Source organism: Pholcus phalangioides, unplaced genomic scaffold, assembly GCF_987345545.1.
Source record: "Pholcus phalangioides strain wild (caught in Gottingen) unplaced genomic scaffold, Ppha-v1.0 ptg000010l_1, whole genome shotgun sequence".
NCBI classification, from domain to species: Eukaryota; Metazoa; Arthropoda; class Arachnida; order Araneae; family Pholcidae; genus Pholcus; species Pholcus phalangioides.
In genome coordinates this window covers 14645921-14663593 of record NW_028301603.1, presented here as the reverse complement: position 1 = coordinate 14663593, position 17673 = coordinate 14645921, and the positions used below count along the sequence as shown (strand labels likewise).

Sequence of the window (17673 nt, the reverse complement as noted above, 5' to 3'; positions counted from 1 at the left end):
TTGTTGTTGCTTATTGTTATCAATGTATTCATAAGCATTTATTCACAACAATTGATTAATTAAATTCAGTTATTTCACACTGTAAAATGGTGTACACACAGCACTTTTGTGTACTATACAGAAAGTATCTTCACACTGCAACTTCATTTACACTTTCGGATGGTAGATAGTGTAAAATACTGATGTTTATTAAACATCCTCAAAAGAACAAACTCTAGTGAGAAATTTTAAAATATATTGAAGGTGATTTTGGGTGGAAAATAATACCATTGTAATGGTTTCAAAATATTGTCAAAACATATTGTTGTAGTGGGTAGGGAGATTTGTTTTAGTAAAGGTATCGTTGTATCGAGAACCGTTTAACATTATACTATAAGGGATTCCAAACAAGATTTGAAAAAATGTTTTATTGGGATTTATACATACAGATTATATGGCTGTATTAAAACAGATATTAATTTCAACAAATATCATACGACTCAGTTTTCAAAAGCATTAGAAAATATCAAGTGAATTTACTCACTGTGGTGGCCCAGGAATATGCAGACATGAAAGTCCGCCGCAGGTCTCTTCTTGTCCTGTAAGTAAAAGCCATATCCATGAAAAAAAGACATTTCATCGAATCTCAACTCAATTTATTGAGTTGTTGTAGCCAGGTTTCGCTGTTCATGCTAACTTGGAAAATGAACACATTTCGGGGGAGGGGGAGAAATGTCAATTTTGTAGAGCTAAATATTTTTTCAGCAGATACTTTACAAGACAGTAACAAAATTTTTCTAGTGAATCTAATCTGTAGCTGCTGTAGGTGTTAAGGAAGCAAGAGTGCATAGCTTTTTGAGACTTGGCTAGATATGCAAGATAGCTACCATCACAGGCTTGTGTACTTATCGTGATGTGTAGATTTATTCCTCATTTTTTAGGAAAATATCTTACATGATACATTTGGCCTACCATTCAGAGGGGGTATACCTGCACTATTGATGTGCTTGTAAAACTTGAGTTTAATTTTGTCTCCTCAAAATCAACGCATATGTAAGAGAATTTCCTTTCCCAATATAAAAACAAATTTCTAAACAAAATTACTCATCTTATACCTCACTATATATCAGGGCTGGACAAATCCCAGGTGCAAAGTTGCCATGGCGACTATAAAATCTGTATTGGCGTTTAAAATTTTCTAAATGTGGTTGCTGAATTGCAGTTAATCTGCAGGAGTCTAAGGGTGACTCAAAATTTTCTGATTTCATTACACTACATCTTTTAACATGGTAAAAGTAAACATTATTTAGAACCGTTTTTCTTGAACAAAATAACATGTTTGGCTCTTAAGCAATTGGGCTGCTAAATATTTTTTTTATTGGTCAAGCACTGCTATATACTGTAAATTTCTGTATATCAAGCCTATTTTAAGTGGAAGAGTTTTATTAGTGTAGTTAACTGTATGAAATTGCAATCACTTTTTATCTGTGTTGTTTATTTTGAAAAAATTTAAAATCTGGTCAATTATTTTTGTCTGGCTTTGGAAAAAATTGTGTAATTACTCATTTAATTTTGTCCATTCTTTTGGTAGGTATTCTCCTTGTAACTGTAGAGCATCATTCAACTTCACTGAGAGGTATGCTTTTACGTAGCAGGCAGCAGCAAAATGGTAAAATCAATTCATTGTCTGAATCTAGCTTGCTCAGGATATGTGCCGATATAGCTCATGGAATGGCTCATCTTTCCAACAGAGGGGTGTGTATAATTTTTTTTTTATTACCTTATAATTTTTTTAAATAGTATAACTGTGTAATAATTCATTTTGTAGTCTAATAGAATTATACAGTGAAAACGCTATATAACGATACCCTCCATGCTATATTACTCTTTGATCCCCATAATGTGAATATATATATCGTTATATATCTATAATGAGATAACCCCTTTATAATGATACGTTTCTCCAGTCTCTTGAATATAATCATCATATGGAGTTTTCACTGTATATATTTCATAGTTATTTATCTGAAATTATTATCTACATCTGTATGTCTAATTAGTGAGATGAATTGAAATAAATATTTCTTGCATAGTTTAAAATCGAGAGTTCTGGGATTAGGGATGACAATTTTACCTTTAAAATGAAGATAAAATAATAATGTTCACACAAATGAGATATGCACTCTCATTCTCCCTCCCCATTGCTTTGGATGCGAGGAAGAAATACTGAAAATTCATTTACTGTAAGCAATGTTTATTATCCCGTGTGATGGCGTGCTTTCCAAAAGTAATAACAGTACACAAAAGTAGGGTTCCTTGAGCAGGAATTTTTTCTTGCCATTTCTCTGGAATATTAGACAATTTCCATTCTTAAATTCCTGAAAGTTCAGTTGGGAAATCGAGAAAATTGTTTTTTCAACTCTGTCAATCCACAGTATGAAATAAATTAGAAAATGCTAGCAGATGTTCTGTCTGAAAAATTTTTGAATTTCCTTCTCCAGACTCTTTCCATCTCTCTTTTTTTCCTTTCCCTCTAAGAATCTGGTTTTTTTCATTTTTTTTCTAGGAATTCAAGTATATATTTTACAGTAATTTCAGTTTGCATGCGAAAAGGCAGCCCCAGTCGTATAATGAGTAACTATGGTAATAAAATGTTCCACTCCCCCTTTTTCTTATCAGGGTTCCTAGGAGGGTCAGATTTGGCCTTTTTTATGGCAATGATGTCCATTAATGGCTTGTGTACAGTTATTGGGAAGGCAGTTGATGGCTATCAATGCTTTTCATTCATCATCAGTCATTCTAACCCTTTGAAATACCCTATCTTTCAATAAGATAGTGAAAATGCTACACACTAAAACCACTTTGCCATGTTCAAGTTCGAGCCCTGCCTACAGATGTTATGCTTCTGAAATAATGATTTAAAACCAGAGAAAAAATTGTTTCTTCAAATTATATAAAAATTCCTATTCATAGTTTATTCAAGAATAAAAGTACACACGGTGCTCTATGTAGTCCATTTTTTATTGTTTTTGCTTGTCTTTTTTAAATTAAAACTAATATTGTAAGTATTTGTTACTGTTTTCCGGATAATTCAAACTTTCAGTGTCTACTTTAGATTATCAAGACTCAGCTGCATATGTATATACTCATATAGAGTAATTATTGTGGATATAAAGATTCTCTCTCAATCATAAATCCAATTAAAATTATTTCATGAAAGCTAAACTCGGTCACTTATGGCAAAAAAAGTTAACTACAGAATTATAGAGTCATGAAGGAAAGACATTTTTCTGGATATTGTGCCGAGGTGAACTCTGAAAGAAACGTCTGCTGGTCTCTGCCAAGAAGGAAAAAATCTCATTCTTGTTATTAGAGGCATGTTGAACTGCTCACATGAATAACACTTCGAGCCTTGAGCAATAGAGAGTCTAATATTATTGCATGAGATTGAATATTCAATAAAGTAACGAAAATAAGTACTTTGAGAGGAATGTGTATGAGTTATGGAATTGAATACCATCCTTTTTTTTTGCATCAAAATACTTGAGCAACTGAACAAGTTTTTCAGATAGTCTATGATAGCTTCATTGTTAATTAATATTCGCTTAATATCCTCTTTTTCTCTCTCCCCCCCCCCCCTCCACCACAAAAGAAAGATTTTACACACAGAATTTTATTCTGGACTATTTTGTGAACATTTTACACTATAAATTTTCCAGAATAGGCAAACATTCCAAACTAGGGGCCCGTTTTGGAGGGGTTACTGCTTTATTCTCAATATGTTATGAGAACTAGATAAGAAATATGATTCTCGGAAAATACAATTTCCCAATTTCCGAGAAGGTTAAAATGTCAGGAATTTGGAAACCATACCCGAAAGAGAGAGAGAGAGAGGTATTATTATTCATCGTTCTAATAAGGGCATGTACTGCATTTATTTTTGAATTTTAGTATTAGTTGTGTTTTTTATGAAATAAATCAATTTCCTGATTTTTATTTGCCTCAGATTCTTCATAGGCACTTATCATCCAGAAATGTGCTAATGGACTCTGGCTCAACTCCGAAAATTGCCCATTTTGGGATGGGCCATTACTACCCTCTTGGAAAGGTATTTTGATCTTGTATATGTTTTTGTATGTAAGACTGTAAATCTGTATCTCCATAGTTTTTATTGTCTGATTATTGATTGATATCTAGTTACATTGTAAGAATTCCCCCCCCCCCACCTATACTTATACGCCTAGTATGGAATATGAAGTTTAAAATCTGATATATATGTGATAACCGGAGCATCCTCAGTCTTTGTTTTTATCATAAATTTGAATGAAAAGAGTTATTGGTTGATTTCAGAAAGAAAATGTCCTCGCCCTTATGTTCTAATTATTGTTCTCAAATGCTGTGGTAGATAGAAATCATGATTCTTGTGAGCACAGGTTCACGGTGAGAAGCTATCACCACATCTATGTTAAAAATTCAACTTCAATTCCAGCCCCATCCCTAAGTCAAAGGAGCTGCCTTCCTTCGTGATCTTCCAATCCATCTGGCCCACATATTGGTCGAAGAATGCCAACAGTCACAACATACAAACACGTGTTGTGACTGTTGGAAGCAAATGTTCGCCAACGAACATTGGGCCAAGCTGCAGCTGGTGCTTCATTGCAGAAAGGGAAGACAAAAATTGAAATCAATGACTTTTGGACCAAGCTGGATGTGAGTTGTGGCCGTAGTAACAATTTATTAAGAAAAAAAAATACTCACATATATAAGAATATTGATAATGTGAATCAGCATTAGAGAATTACTTTCTTTTTATTATTTTTATTCAGCCACCTCGTTGGGCATTTTGCCTGTTGTGGCGTTGTATTTGTTAATTGAAACCTTTTCACAGTATATTTTCATGTTCAGTTTCATTTGTCATGAAAATTTCAACAAAGTAGTTGCTACTCTTGCCACACAAGTTTCCAAAGCAGTGGTTCTCAAACATTTTGGGGACTCCCTTTCCCTAGTCAACATTTATATGTAGCTCCCCAATAATAATCCAATGAAGAACCATTTCAAAGCGCTGAACAGGTACATTGCTAGCTCATTGCAACTGCGTACTTTGAGAATTGTTTAAAGTAATTGTGATGTATGTAATGAGATTTCAGATTATGATGTTTGATTAGCATTCATTTGTATCAATCAAGTGAACATTTTCAATCTTTGTAAAGAACACTGTATATCAATATACAGCTGTTTATTTCACATTGTGATGATTCCTTTTCTCTTATTGAATATAAATATTTTTTTTAAATGCAGAAATTACTATACACAAGGTGGGCAGCCCCAGAAGTGTTGAACTCTGGCGCCATGTCAAGCAAAAGCGATGTGTGAGTTCTGTATATTTAGACGTTTTAATTGAAATTTGAAAATAGTCTTTGATGAAAAATGTGCTTGTTCTGTTTTTATAAAAATTGTTTGAAGGGGGAAAAAAGGCCCACTTGATAAGAGAATGTCCAAAATAACTGTTCTTTTTACAATAGTTGAGTAACAAATAAATTTAAATTTTTCATTGATTTAGGTGGCCATAAATTTTTATCACTACATATTAAGTCTTCTCTCAACAAAGAATAGACAAAGTTATTTTGGTAGAATCTGACTATCAAAATACCTTTATCACATTTTTACTACTCATTAGATCTGGATGTTAGTTGTCATGCTGTAATCATGTCTGCGAATACTTAAACTAAATGAATGACTAAGCTATTCAAAACAACTTGAAGCTATTGCAGGTGATCCTCTCTTTATTTTGCTATATCACAATTTTTTAAAATTAATGTGAGAAATTTTTCAATACCTGGAAATTAATTCTGAAAATAAGATTAAAAACTGAATATTAGTATAATGTATAAGATGTAGATGAAATGATAAAATCTAACTGCCCAGAGCTCACCAATGAACATTATTTTGGTAACACACTGACAACGCTATCATAATTTTAATCTAAGAAAATGATCCTCATAAGATGAAAATTGTCATACTTGCAAGGGATAATTAGAATTCTCTGGCTTTGCTACTAAAGTTTCTATAGAAAGCAAAGAATGTGTTGCCCATCAGCAGAATCCTACATGTTTCATTAAAAAAAGTTATCAGTTAATCATCCCATGCTTTTCAGAGGATAAAAGATCAATGCTTAACAAAATCAGTTCATTCATCATCTGCTTGAGGACAGTCAGAAGAAAAAATTAACCAAATTCATTAATACCAGCATGAAATTTATTTATGCAGGTTACGCACACTTTTGAGTTATTTTGACCACAATTTTTTGGTTATGAGTTTAACATAAAAAAAAAAAGTATACCAAACACACATTTTCAGTTTTGTAAGATTTCATTTTAACTTTTAATTTTCATTTAACTTTTCATTCCTTCATTTTTAAGTATTTTATAACTGTTTTCAATTTTCATTTGTTTGGACATACTCATTATAGCAGTGCAAACCACAAGTGCAAATTACATTAAATTTTGGCTTAGTATGTCTTTTTTCCACCTGGTACAGATATACCGTATTAGCAGGTATGCCAGAAAATTTTGGTCACAGACTCTGGATAATTCTTAAATATAAAAAATCTTGAGAAACAAATGAATTTGGGATGATTGGAATCTTGTCTGTTCACTGCATTTTAGAATTCTTTCTGTTTTACAAACTACCTTCAAATATTTCTAGCTTTATGTTTGCTTTATTTTTCCGTTGATCCAATTTTTACTACAAATCTTGATTTATTAAATGTGTCTAATACATAGCATATTCATTTGTGTAGATTAGATGAGTTAAATGGAAACACATATGTAGATTGTTATTAATTACTATTTTACTATTACTATATTACTATTTTATCAATTACTTTTGTAATAATTGAAGAGTGTAAAATTGGAATGAGCAGAGTGAAAAACTAAAGTATTGCACAGCGAAACACGATGTTCTAATACATGCAAAAGTTAACAGCTTATTTCTTCAATCGATGAACATGCAGGAAAACAAGCAGAATACAGTATCTGCATATTTTGTATTGAGTTGAACGTAATTAAATTAAGGCAATAAGCAAAGTCATAATGTTTGCTACCTTGAAAAACTATCATTTCATAATTCTCTAACTACTGATTTGCCTATTTATTTGGTGCTCAACATAAATTGATATCTGTCTTTGTATCTGTATGTATTTTGTGATCATTATTGAACCTTGCTTTTCCTGACATGCTAGGAATGGACCAGACTCCAACACTCAAAAGCTTGGGTTCCCACAATTTTTAAATGGCTGTTAAAATATGCATGTATGAGTGGTGACTTACAGACTTGAAATAACCTTATTTATGTATATTTGTTTAATCTTAACTCAAATTCACATATAATAATAAGTGAAAAAAAAAACAACGGGCTAAAGATTAGTGAGTAAATTTGGTTTACCACAATTTTTTTCATTCTGGCTAGCGCAAGGAAATAAATTAATTTTCACGGATCCTTTTGACTTCATTATGTCAGTCCAACTGCATGTAAAAAATTACATTAGTCTAACATTTTTATTATAATTTTTTTCTTTTTTTTAATATTTCAGTTGGTCTTTTGGAGTGTTGTTATATGAGGTTTTTACCTTAGGTAAGCATATTTCATTGATGCCATTATAAATGTGTGCATTTTTAAGCATCACCTGTTGATTAATAAAAGAAAGGCGTGATAAGTTGTCTATAACTTCATATAAAAATTAAGTAAATAAGTATTTTGATAAATATTGTTATCAGTTTTTTTTCTCGCATCAGTTATAAACTAGGGCAGCTGTTCTTTTTTAGATGCATTGTCCCTTATCTCAAGAAGGCATAGTGGTCCTGGTCGATAAAATATCCTCTTGATGTACCAAATGGCATTCAAAAGTTTTGTGAATCTGAAACCCACTCAGTCAGAGTCATATGACTCTTATTACTACTTATGCTTTTTGTAAAAACATTTCTTTCTCTGAGAAACTTCTACAAATAAACACATGACTACTGCAGAAAATCCTCTCACAGCATTTTAGTGTAGTCTCTATATGGGATGCTTAAAAGATCAACTAGATGCAAACCCTATGCTTTGTCCTTGAGTAGTTTGCTGGTATTTCCCATCCATGTATATGGCTGTCATGAAATATTTCATCACAAGTCAAGCAACATGCAGTAGAAAAACCAAACTTGGGAGGCTCTGCCGATGATGATTCAACAAAGGAACTTATGATGCTTTTCGTTGATTTTGCATAATTAAGGCTGCGGTTGGAACCGGGTTGTGCATGGGGAGGGGGAGAGAGAAGAAAAAGAAAAAAAGAAGGATTGTAGGGGAGCACAGCAAATCAAAACCACAGGGATCAGGATGAGTGAGCCTATGTAAATGAATCTTCAGAAAAGTTGCTCAGAAGGTTCCGGGTATTTCGTGGATTTTTTTTTTAATTCAGTCACCCCTTCACCTCATCAAATTTTGAAAGTCTATTGCACTTTTGTATACTTTTTTCGTTAGTTCTACAGTTTCCCCATTAATTCACTTCCCCATAATTGACTGTATACATTATCTTTCCACTAGGCGGCTCACCGTACATTCATGTGCCTGTCAAAGATCTTTCACCAAGAATCATGCAGGGAATGCGTCTTCCTAGACCCAAAGGAGTTTCTGATGATTTGTAAGTAAAAATTTATTCCCTCATTGTTAGTGAAAAATTAAATTAAATTGCTTCCATTTTGTTTGGCTATTTTCTTTATCCAATTTCATTTCATAAACCATAGGCAGGGGAACTTTTCATTTTTCAGGCTTTATTTGCCGAATACATAAAAGCTAAATTATTCTTATCTTGCCAAATACTGAAAGACATCGAAAAAAAATTAATTAGAACATGTTTATTTGGTGCTGAGGTACATTTACATAATTATCAATCACATCAAAATCAATAATGCATTAGATAATTCTATTTATTACATATATTACATTTAAATCACAACTCCTACCATATGATAAAACAATGATATGTTTGAAATTGTTTCACTGGCCGCATTCTATGTACCCATGACCTAGATTATTATAAAAAAATTCTAATTTTTATAAAAATTCCCATCTTAGGTTCCAGATCATGCTACAGTGTTGGGAAGTAGATCCTGACGAGAGGCCATCGTTTGTCGAATTGTCAACTATGTTACAGAATATGGTACCTAATTCTCAGGTAAATTTTTTTAAATGTATGTGTCATAGATCTGAATATTGTTTAAATTTGTACGTATGAATGAATTACGAACTTTGAGCTTTATGAAATATGTAGGCTATGTGCATCATAGATCTCTGTATTTTTAAATGGCTGTTAAAATATGCATGTATGAGTGGTGACTTGCAGACTTGGAATAACCTTATTTATGTGTATTTGTTTAATCTTAACTCGAATTCATATATAATAATAAGTGCAAAAAAAAAAAAAAGAAAAAAAAAAAAAAGAAAGGGCTAAAGATTAGTGAGTAAATTTGGTTTACTTTGTCGGGTGTTTCATTTGTCAGTGAGTTCAATTACGTCATCAGAATTTAATGCTAGTTGAATGTGTAAAACAAGTTTATTCTTTCTATGTGATAGATTATATAGTGTACATAAATATATATTTAATTCTGAGCAGTCTACAGCCTTTAGAAAATTATTAAACTTTAGAAACGCTTCAATCAAGGTATAGGAGAAAATTTTCGAAGCCCCTTTGAAGGCCAAAAATCTTCATGTTCGTGAAATAGTTTTGCCACCAAAGCATGTTCTTGTAAACTCAATGTCATACTCTTTAGTAATGAAATGACAATACAATTGTTTTGCTGGAAAATGTTTAGAAACCCTTCCATGTAAAAATTTTGGTCACATGTCATCAAGTTAGCTTATACACTATAATTTGCATAGCAAGCATCCTCCAGTGGTGAATGTAGTGCCTGAGTGGCATGGGTGTTGCTCTCAATTTCTTTCCCCTCTTTTCATTGAGACATTCCCAAAGTTTTGTAGCCTTTTTTTTTAATGAGTATTCATGGCTGCATACAGACCTGGACCAAACCGCCTTAATAGTACTTTTTTAGTTAAGTTTCCTACCTAGCTGAAAGTACCTGCCTACATATTCACATATTTACTCCCTCTTGAAAATCTTAGTATCAAATCTATTTACCATGATGCCTCCCATGCACTTGAGGGCCTCCAGGTGGACTCATGCATTAAGATTGGGACACATATGTACTTAACAGTGTCAGGAACAAGGTGTCTTTTACTATTCTACATGATTTATGCCAAGTGTTATACAAAATATGTAACAAGCTCATCCCTGGACCATATACTGATGTGCCCAGAGATAAAGAAAGTAGGGCTAAGCAAGTCTGAAACTACATACTTGTTCAGCAAGGGAAGCACAAATTTAGGCCAGGACCCATTCCTTATAAGTTTGAGGCCCTCCTAATGTTCTTGTGGCATTATTTAAAAGTATTATTACGCACAGATGTTACGCGGATGTCAATAGTCCAGGCTATTCTTGAAGCGGGTGACTGTATTAAGAGCATCATGTATTTTGGGCAACATGATTTTTCTGAGGCCTCTGCCTGGTTAGAAATGCCCACCAGTTCACACGTTTTTTTACCAATTTGATGACTAAAGCATTAAATTTTGGTCAGATCTTGTTTTCCTGAAGCCTCCCATGTGTTAAGCTGGCACTGCTCAGAACAAGGGAACTTTAATTATGTACACCCTTTTTTATATTTTTACTGTATTAAAACTGGTTGAAAACTGATTGCCCAAAGATGACCCAGTCAGGGAAAAGTGTGGAGGGGGGGGGGGGGTACAGTATATTTATGGAAGATGTGGTAGTGTCAGAGGCAAGAATAGGAAAGACAAGTTAACCTGCTCTGAATAGCTAACATTTAGAGGAGTATACCTCACAGATCTCATCACTTAACATCAATGAGTTAAAAATGAATGTGACATGACTTGATGAAATGGCATGCCTCAGAAAAAAGAAAATCTAGATTCGGTTTCATGGAAATACAGGTGGTAGCACTTTTCAAGCGCATAAATTCTATTAACTGAATTTTTATTTTACTTATTTTACTTAACTCTGTCACTTAATAGTAAAACATTTTTATGTGCAACACTGCTCTGATTCTAAAATATTCATATGGCTCTGTTTTCATAAAGGATCATGTTAATTTGGCCGAACTTGCAGACGGAAAGTATGAGAAATTTGATCCCAATGCCGAAGATGACTAAAGCATTAAAACAGTGAGTACCACCACCATGGGATCAGTTTCTTCAAAAATATCCTGCATAAAACAACTTGTGAATTGATTCAACCAAGACATTAGTTTCGGTATATTTGTAAATTGGTTTGATGATTTCTTGTGAATTGATCGTGTAATGGACACAAATTTTTGGTAAGATTTTGATCTGATGTACTTTCTTCCAAAGACATGAACATCTGATTATGTTTTAGTTTTTAAATCAAAATTTTCAGTTCTTGTGTGTTGACGAAACGCAGGGTATGCAATCTATGAATTAATGAACCTTCATATATTTTTTCGAATCTATGCTGCCGAAGACTGGCAAAAATTTTTTTATGACAACGCTATCATATTTTAAACTCTTATATAAATCTATTTCTGAGCGAAATACTGCAAATTTATAGGTTTACAATTTTTTTGACAAATTTTTATGCATAGCTAGGCTGTAGATACGGTTTTAGAAGTGTCATAGGCAAATGTTATGGAGTTTCTCCCAATGTTATCAAAATGGTAATTTTGCTCTTCATGAAAGTAATGTGAACGAAGTCTCTTGAGAAAATACCAGGAGCTGGACACAACCATCATTTATTTATAATTGACTACACAGACAAAACTTCCAACACCTCCCCCCCCCCCAGAAAATTAGGGTTTGGTTTTTCTGAAATACAGAATTATTATAATCTTTCAATTAATTGCTGGTTATGGCTATTAGTTGTATACAGGGTGTTCATAATTAAACTGACACTACTCTAAGTCATTTGTAGCTCAATCTGATAACTGGAATGATCCAAAACTAGGTAAGATGGTGGGGGGGGGGGGAAACTAATGATGACATGGGAAGAAGGGTTCAGTGAAAAAAATTGTAGTTCAGATATCGTAGACATGAGAAAATGTGATGCTGCTTTTGGTCTAAGTCCGTGTTTCCCAGTATGGGCGATATCACCCCCTGGAGGCAAAGGGAAGGTGGTAGAAGCAATGGGTATAACATAGGATCCTATGGGTTGTCTTGAGTCGAGGCGATGAGAAGAAAATTTGTTTGAAAAAGGGTGGCAATGAAATAAAAAGTTTGGGAAATTAATTATGGTCTATATGGCCGAGGATTTTCGAGCAGTAAGAATTCAAAATGTTAACTCACGCTTACTTAGGCAACAACATTGACAGTAATGTAGGCTCTAAAGACATGGGTAATGATTCAAAAGACATTCTACAGACCAGCTCAGCTCAACATGAATCTTACGTTACTACAGCATGTTACTTATAAAATTATTTTATCTTCACTAGTGGCCACTCTTCTTCAGTTTGGAAATGGCATGACCTTACTTGAAGGCCGTTCTAACAATTTCACAAACAGACTGTCTTACAGTTCCGAGACTTGCAGAGGACCAAAACTTGTGTCGTAACAGACAATTACAGATGCTCATCTGCAATTGTTGACAGCACACCGGAGGATTATTGCTAGTGCTAGCAGCGGCTGGGGATGTTAAGTGAGGATGCAAAGTGTGGTCTTATTTTAAGTGGTTGATGCCCTCACCTGGGAGTTGAAAGTGCTGAATAAAGTGTGAGGCTTCCTTGCAATTTTGTCCAACATCACCACATCCCCCACCATCAGCGATGTTTAGAACTACAATGCTTTTTCGCAGAATCTTCTTTTCCATCTTTTTCAGTGGTCTCAGCTACTAAGTTTCGTGCCATTCCGGTTGTTTAGATAGAGTGACAGATCACTCTGAGCAGTGTTAGGTCGGTTTAATTACAAAACATCCTGCGTAATATTAGTCTATTTTTTTTCTGTTAACCTTACAATGCAGTACAAATGCAGCTTAAACCTCTCACTGGTATTGACGAGATATCTCTCCTCCTTGAAAGACTCTAATTTTAGTAATGACAAGCCCAGATATTTTGTAAAGCTGATTTTTTCAATGAAACGTTTTCTTTCCTATCCTTCGTACATTACACTTGCTGAAAACTGGAAGTTAATAACATTCATAATTTTTCTTCCCCCCCCTCCTTTTGTCTTCTACCCATTCAGAGTATCTCGATTCATGTATCGTTAGTTTTATCTAAGTAGGTTTCTATGATGTCTTTTAACTTGTATATTTATACATGAAAAACAAAATTCTGAGAAGCGATGAGTTCGGTTTGGTAGTGTGCCATGTTAAATGGAATGAGAATCTCATTATATTAGTCGTTTTTTTTAGCGTATTAGGTTTTAGCCTCAATTTTTTTTATGAATTTCATCTGTAAATATGATTCCAGTGTAATATCTATGTTTTATACAAATGGCGGACTTATATATACATACATTCCCGAATAACTTTTACATAATTTTGCAATATCTAGCCGGTTTTTGGCTGTTATTATTTTTATGAAATTTTCTTTTTTTTTTTGGTGGCTGCTCGAGTATCCTTGTTTAGTTATGTTTTATACGGTTAGATTTTTTATATATGTACATTTTAATAATCGGAAGTTATCTATATTCCAAAAGGTGTGTGGGGTAATGTAAGCAGCTTTTTTTGAATAACATCGATTTTATTCCTAGATTTCTGACTCGTAACCTGCAAAATCCATTTTTACTTTTATTTAAATAATATTAAGTTTGTAAGTAAAGTAGTGGCAACATGGGTGGTATGGAAGGTTTATCAAAATTACAAATAAAATCTTTAATTATTTTTCCAAATGTGGACGGGAAACTATACATTTCGTCAACATTTCCGTTAAATGCCATCAGCGGAGTAATTTCCATTGGTTGTAGTGATAGTGTGAATCCACAGTCTTACAAGGATCATTTGAAAAGTAAGGCGGCCTCTTCATTTGATGAACAATTTTTGTCCATCAAGTAAAACTTTCAATATTGCAGCAGGAAGAAGTTGCGTTAATCCGTAGGATTTGGTGTGTTGAGAGATTGGTGAAAAGTCCAATTCGACCATTACGATGGTGATTATTTCACCTTTGAAGACCAGACAAACCCACGTGTCAGTGAGATATCGAAGTGTGATGATGTATCTACTAAACCATGGATGCACCTCGTCCATATTCCTCTGTGGAACTTCTAACGAATTGGTACATGTTGGAATGTACGTGTTGTGAACCTAACGTGGAGTGTAACTGTGTAATGCTTATTATAGTGCTGGCATCTATTTTTCGAACTATGAGTGGAGGCAATGGTGCATTGGCTTATTGAACTAAGGCTTTTTTGTGTGTCAATCCTACAGCATTCCTCATTTCCTCTACAGCAGTTCCTTCAAATTTCCCAGAAGTAATGCATAATATTCTCCAATTATTCTCTGACCTTTCTGGAAGTAGTCTATGTATAGACTGTCTTGAGAATCCCAAGAAAATCTGGTTATCACTTTTCCAGGAGATAAAACAGACTTTGCTTGTTTGGTGCCATTTCACCACCCTCCATCCATTGCTTTGACTCTGGTGCATCCATGTTCCCCTTTGACTCTGGTGCACCCACTGCCAAAACTCAACGCAGAAATTCTTCATGGTTATGAGCTAATATAGACAAATTTTCTTTTGTATTCGCTTTTGATCAGTTGACAACCATCGAGGCACCATAATGCAAAAAACTTTTTCCAATTTCTCCAGGAGAATATTATGAACGTGTTCTGTTCATCGTCATCTGTTTCCGATCTGCGAGGATGATCATCTGTGGATGTGTGCAGTGGCATATTTACAAGGAAGCTTAGTGGGCTATAGCCAAATCTGAGGAATGAGTGGTCAAAAAAATTATTGGAATGAGAAGCAAAATTTTTATAGCCCACTATCGATTTGCCTCTGCTTAACGGATCTCATTTATTTTTTTTTGCATTTGTGTGATGCTTTGGGGCTTTCTCAACTGTGTTGCCACTACGTCATTTACAACCCATTTCATTAGGTTGTGCATAAAATATGAGCACAGTATTAAAATCACTTTATAGCTTTGTTCCTTTTTCTTGTGTCATCTATTGTTTGCAAAAAATACCTGTCACACAGGGCTGTCTTAACAACATTGTGGGCCTCCTGCGCAAGACCTAACGAAGCATTTACTAGAGGCTTCTGTGGTCAAAGATGTTTGTGTATTCAGTGAATATGTATTGGTCTTGAAACATCAACTCTGGTCACATCACCATACAGCGATTTACTACTGATTAATTTTGGTCGCTGCAGGTTCGATGGGTAAAGAACTTTTCTTTGCCAATCCTTGGGATTAACCTGTTGACCTGGCTGTATCCTTCACGGTGGTAGGCGAGCATCTTACTACTGTCCTCTTTGACCTGGAAGATCTAGCCTACCAATTTACATAGTGTAAAAATCATATCTATTCTATCATAGGGAAGGGGGTTCCTATGCACCTGGTATCCCCCACCCCCTTCCTGGGTTTGCCCATGCATTAAGATGGCTCTGCAGAGTATTGTCATTATACTATTTCATGATGATTGCCATCATGAGTTTTGCGAATCGATAACTAAAAACAGACTTTGTCGAGAATTTAGAATTTGTTTCCTTGGAATAATTGTCATGTTGCAGTTTATGTGAAAAATAGTCAAAACATCAGATGTTTGCACTCGATTGTGTCTCCAGAATTTTCGTAATGTGTGTGTTTTGTCATGGTCGTGAACAGGGCTTGACAAATCTCGGGCGCGATTTGAAATTATATATTTACAAATAAGAAAATAATATTGCCACCAATTATTTTTGTTCAGCACTTAATTTATTGAAGTTTGAGGACAACACAAAAGTTTTTCAGGATTTATGACAACGTGTACCGTTTTCCTCTGAAAGAATATGCTTAGCGCCTAAGAAATTTGAATGGCATTTAAATTTTGTTCCCCAATTTGTCAAGCCCTGGCCATAACTCAGATAACCCGGTGCATATTTTCTGCCGATTTTTGAAGAGTGTTTTTTTGTGATTTTTTTATCCTTGTTGTATATAGATGTGTGTATTCTGTTTGGTAACGGAGCAATACAGTAGTGCCACTTAATTCAACACTGATTGGTTGCTGAACTGATGTGGAATTTTACAGAACAGAATTTTATTATTTTTTTTAAATAATGGGTCTATATCTTGCTCGTTCATGCATGCGAAGTCTCAAGGAATTTGAGTGTTGAATTTGCGAGGCAGCACTGTGTACCTTATATGCAGCTGGTTGGAAACAGTATTTGATGTCTTCTTACATTTTGAATAAAAAGTGAAAATCTTTAAAGTTGTCTTTTTTTCCGTAGAATCTATTAATGAACAGGCAGAGGTGTATTTACAGCAGGGCTGTAACTAGAGCGTCAAAATTTAGGGGGGGGGGAGGCATTAGGTGGGAACAAAGAACGCCGTTATAGAATTATTAAATTTTACAGTTGTGGGGGGGGGGGCAGCAGCAACGTGATTTTTGCCCCGGGTGGCAAAAATCCTAGTTACAGCCCTGTTTACAGTGTGACAAGGTTTGGGGAAAGGGTGGCTGAAATCCACCTTTGCAAACATGCCGATAATGATATCTTTTGAAAACTTGACTATTTAACCTCATCAAGATAGAACCTGTTTGCCAGTCCAACCATTTTACATTTAGGTGGTGGTTCCCAGACTTGAAAAATCTGTAGTTTGTCATGTGAAGAAATATTTCCCAGCTGAAGAGGAAAACACGTCAAATTAAAGGGAAATTTTTGGGTTGCATAGGGCAGTGTTTCTCAACCGCTGGGTCCTGATATCATTCATACCGGGCCGCGAGTGATTAGCAGTTTCATTTTCCTTTGATTGTGTGTTTGACCGGGCCTTCGACTCACAAAAATGAATGAAACCAGACTGTGGGCTTGAAAAGGTTGAGAATCACTGGCATAGGGTGACCATATCACAATTTTCCTGTCATTTTGTCCACCTGCTTCCTTTTTTTCGACGAAGCAGCTCTGAATATTTGTTCTTCACTGAAATCAATGTTTAAAATTATTTTACCAACAAAAAATGTCACAACAATTATGAATATAATTGTCATAATTATGACTATAAATGATTTTTTTTCCTCGCATATTTGTCAGTTTTTTTCACACAGAATTCATTTTAATCCTCTGTTTACTGATTAGCAGTACAGCTACAATTCTTGCTGTTAGAAATTTTTCTACAATTTCAGCAGTAATTGTAATTTCCCAAGTTTCTCAAATCAAATACCTCGGTGTCATAATCTCAACCAACCTACATTGGAACAAACATGTTGACTGTGTTTACCAGAAGTGTCTTAACAAACTTTTCTTCCTCCGCCGCAACCTTAAACACTCCACTTGCGATATCAGACTTCTCTGTAACCAAACTTATATCTCCCCTGTTCTTTTTTACACTGCAGAAATCTGAGACTCCTTCACCTCCAGTAATATAGACAAACTTGAATCAATCCAAAATAAATCCACCCGATTTGCTCACGACTGCCTGCCATCTTTCGTTTCCATGTCCAAACTTAAAAAC

The 17673-nt window shown here is 34.4% G+C and overlaps 1 protein-coding gene across 1 annotated transcript in view; it reads left to right on the top strand.

The window, feature by feature from the left end:
- The window catches only part of LOC149080969 (uncharacterized), a 38271-nt gene extending 21836 nt beyond the window's left edge, over positions 1 to 16435 (top strand). Inside the window, exons 11-17 of the mRNA XM_089237692.1 lie at positions 1571 to 1734; positions 3986 to 4087; positions 5278 to 5348; positions 7571 to 7611; positions 8560 to 8656; positions 9091 to 9190; positions 11167 to 16435. Coding sequence (XP_089093818.1) covers positions 1571 to 1734; positions 3986 to 4087; positions 5278 to 5348; positions 7571 to 7611; positions 8560 to 8656; positions 9091 to 9190; positions 11167 to 11238 — 647 coding nt within the window. The 3' untranslated portion in view covers positions 11239 to 16435. The remainder of the gene's footprint in view (positions 1 to 1570; positions 1735 to 3985; positions 4088 to 5277; positions 5349 to 7570; positions 7612 to 8559; positions 8657 to 9090; positions 9191 to 11166) is intronic.
- The last annotated feature ends 1238 nt before the right edge of the window (positions 16436 to 17673 follow it).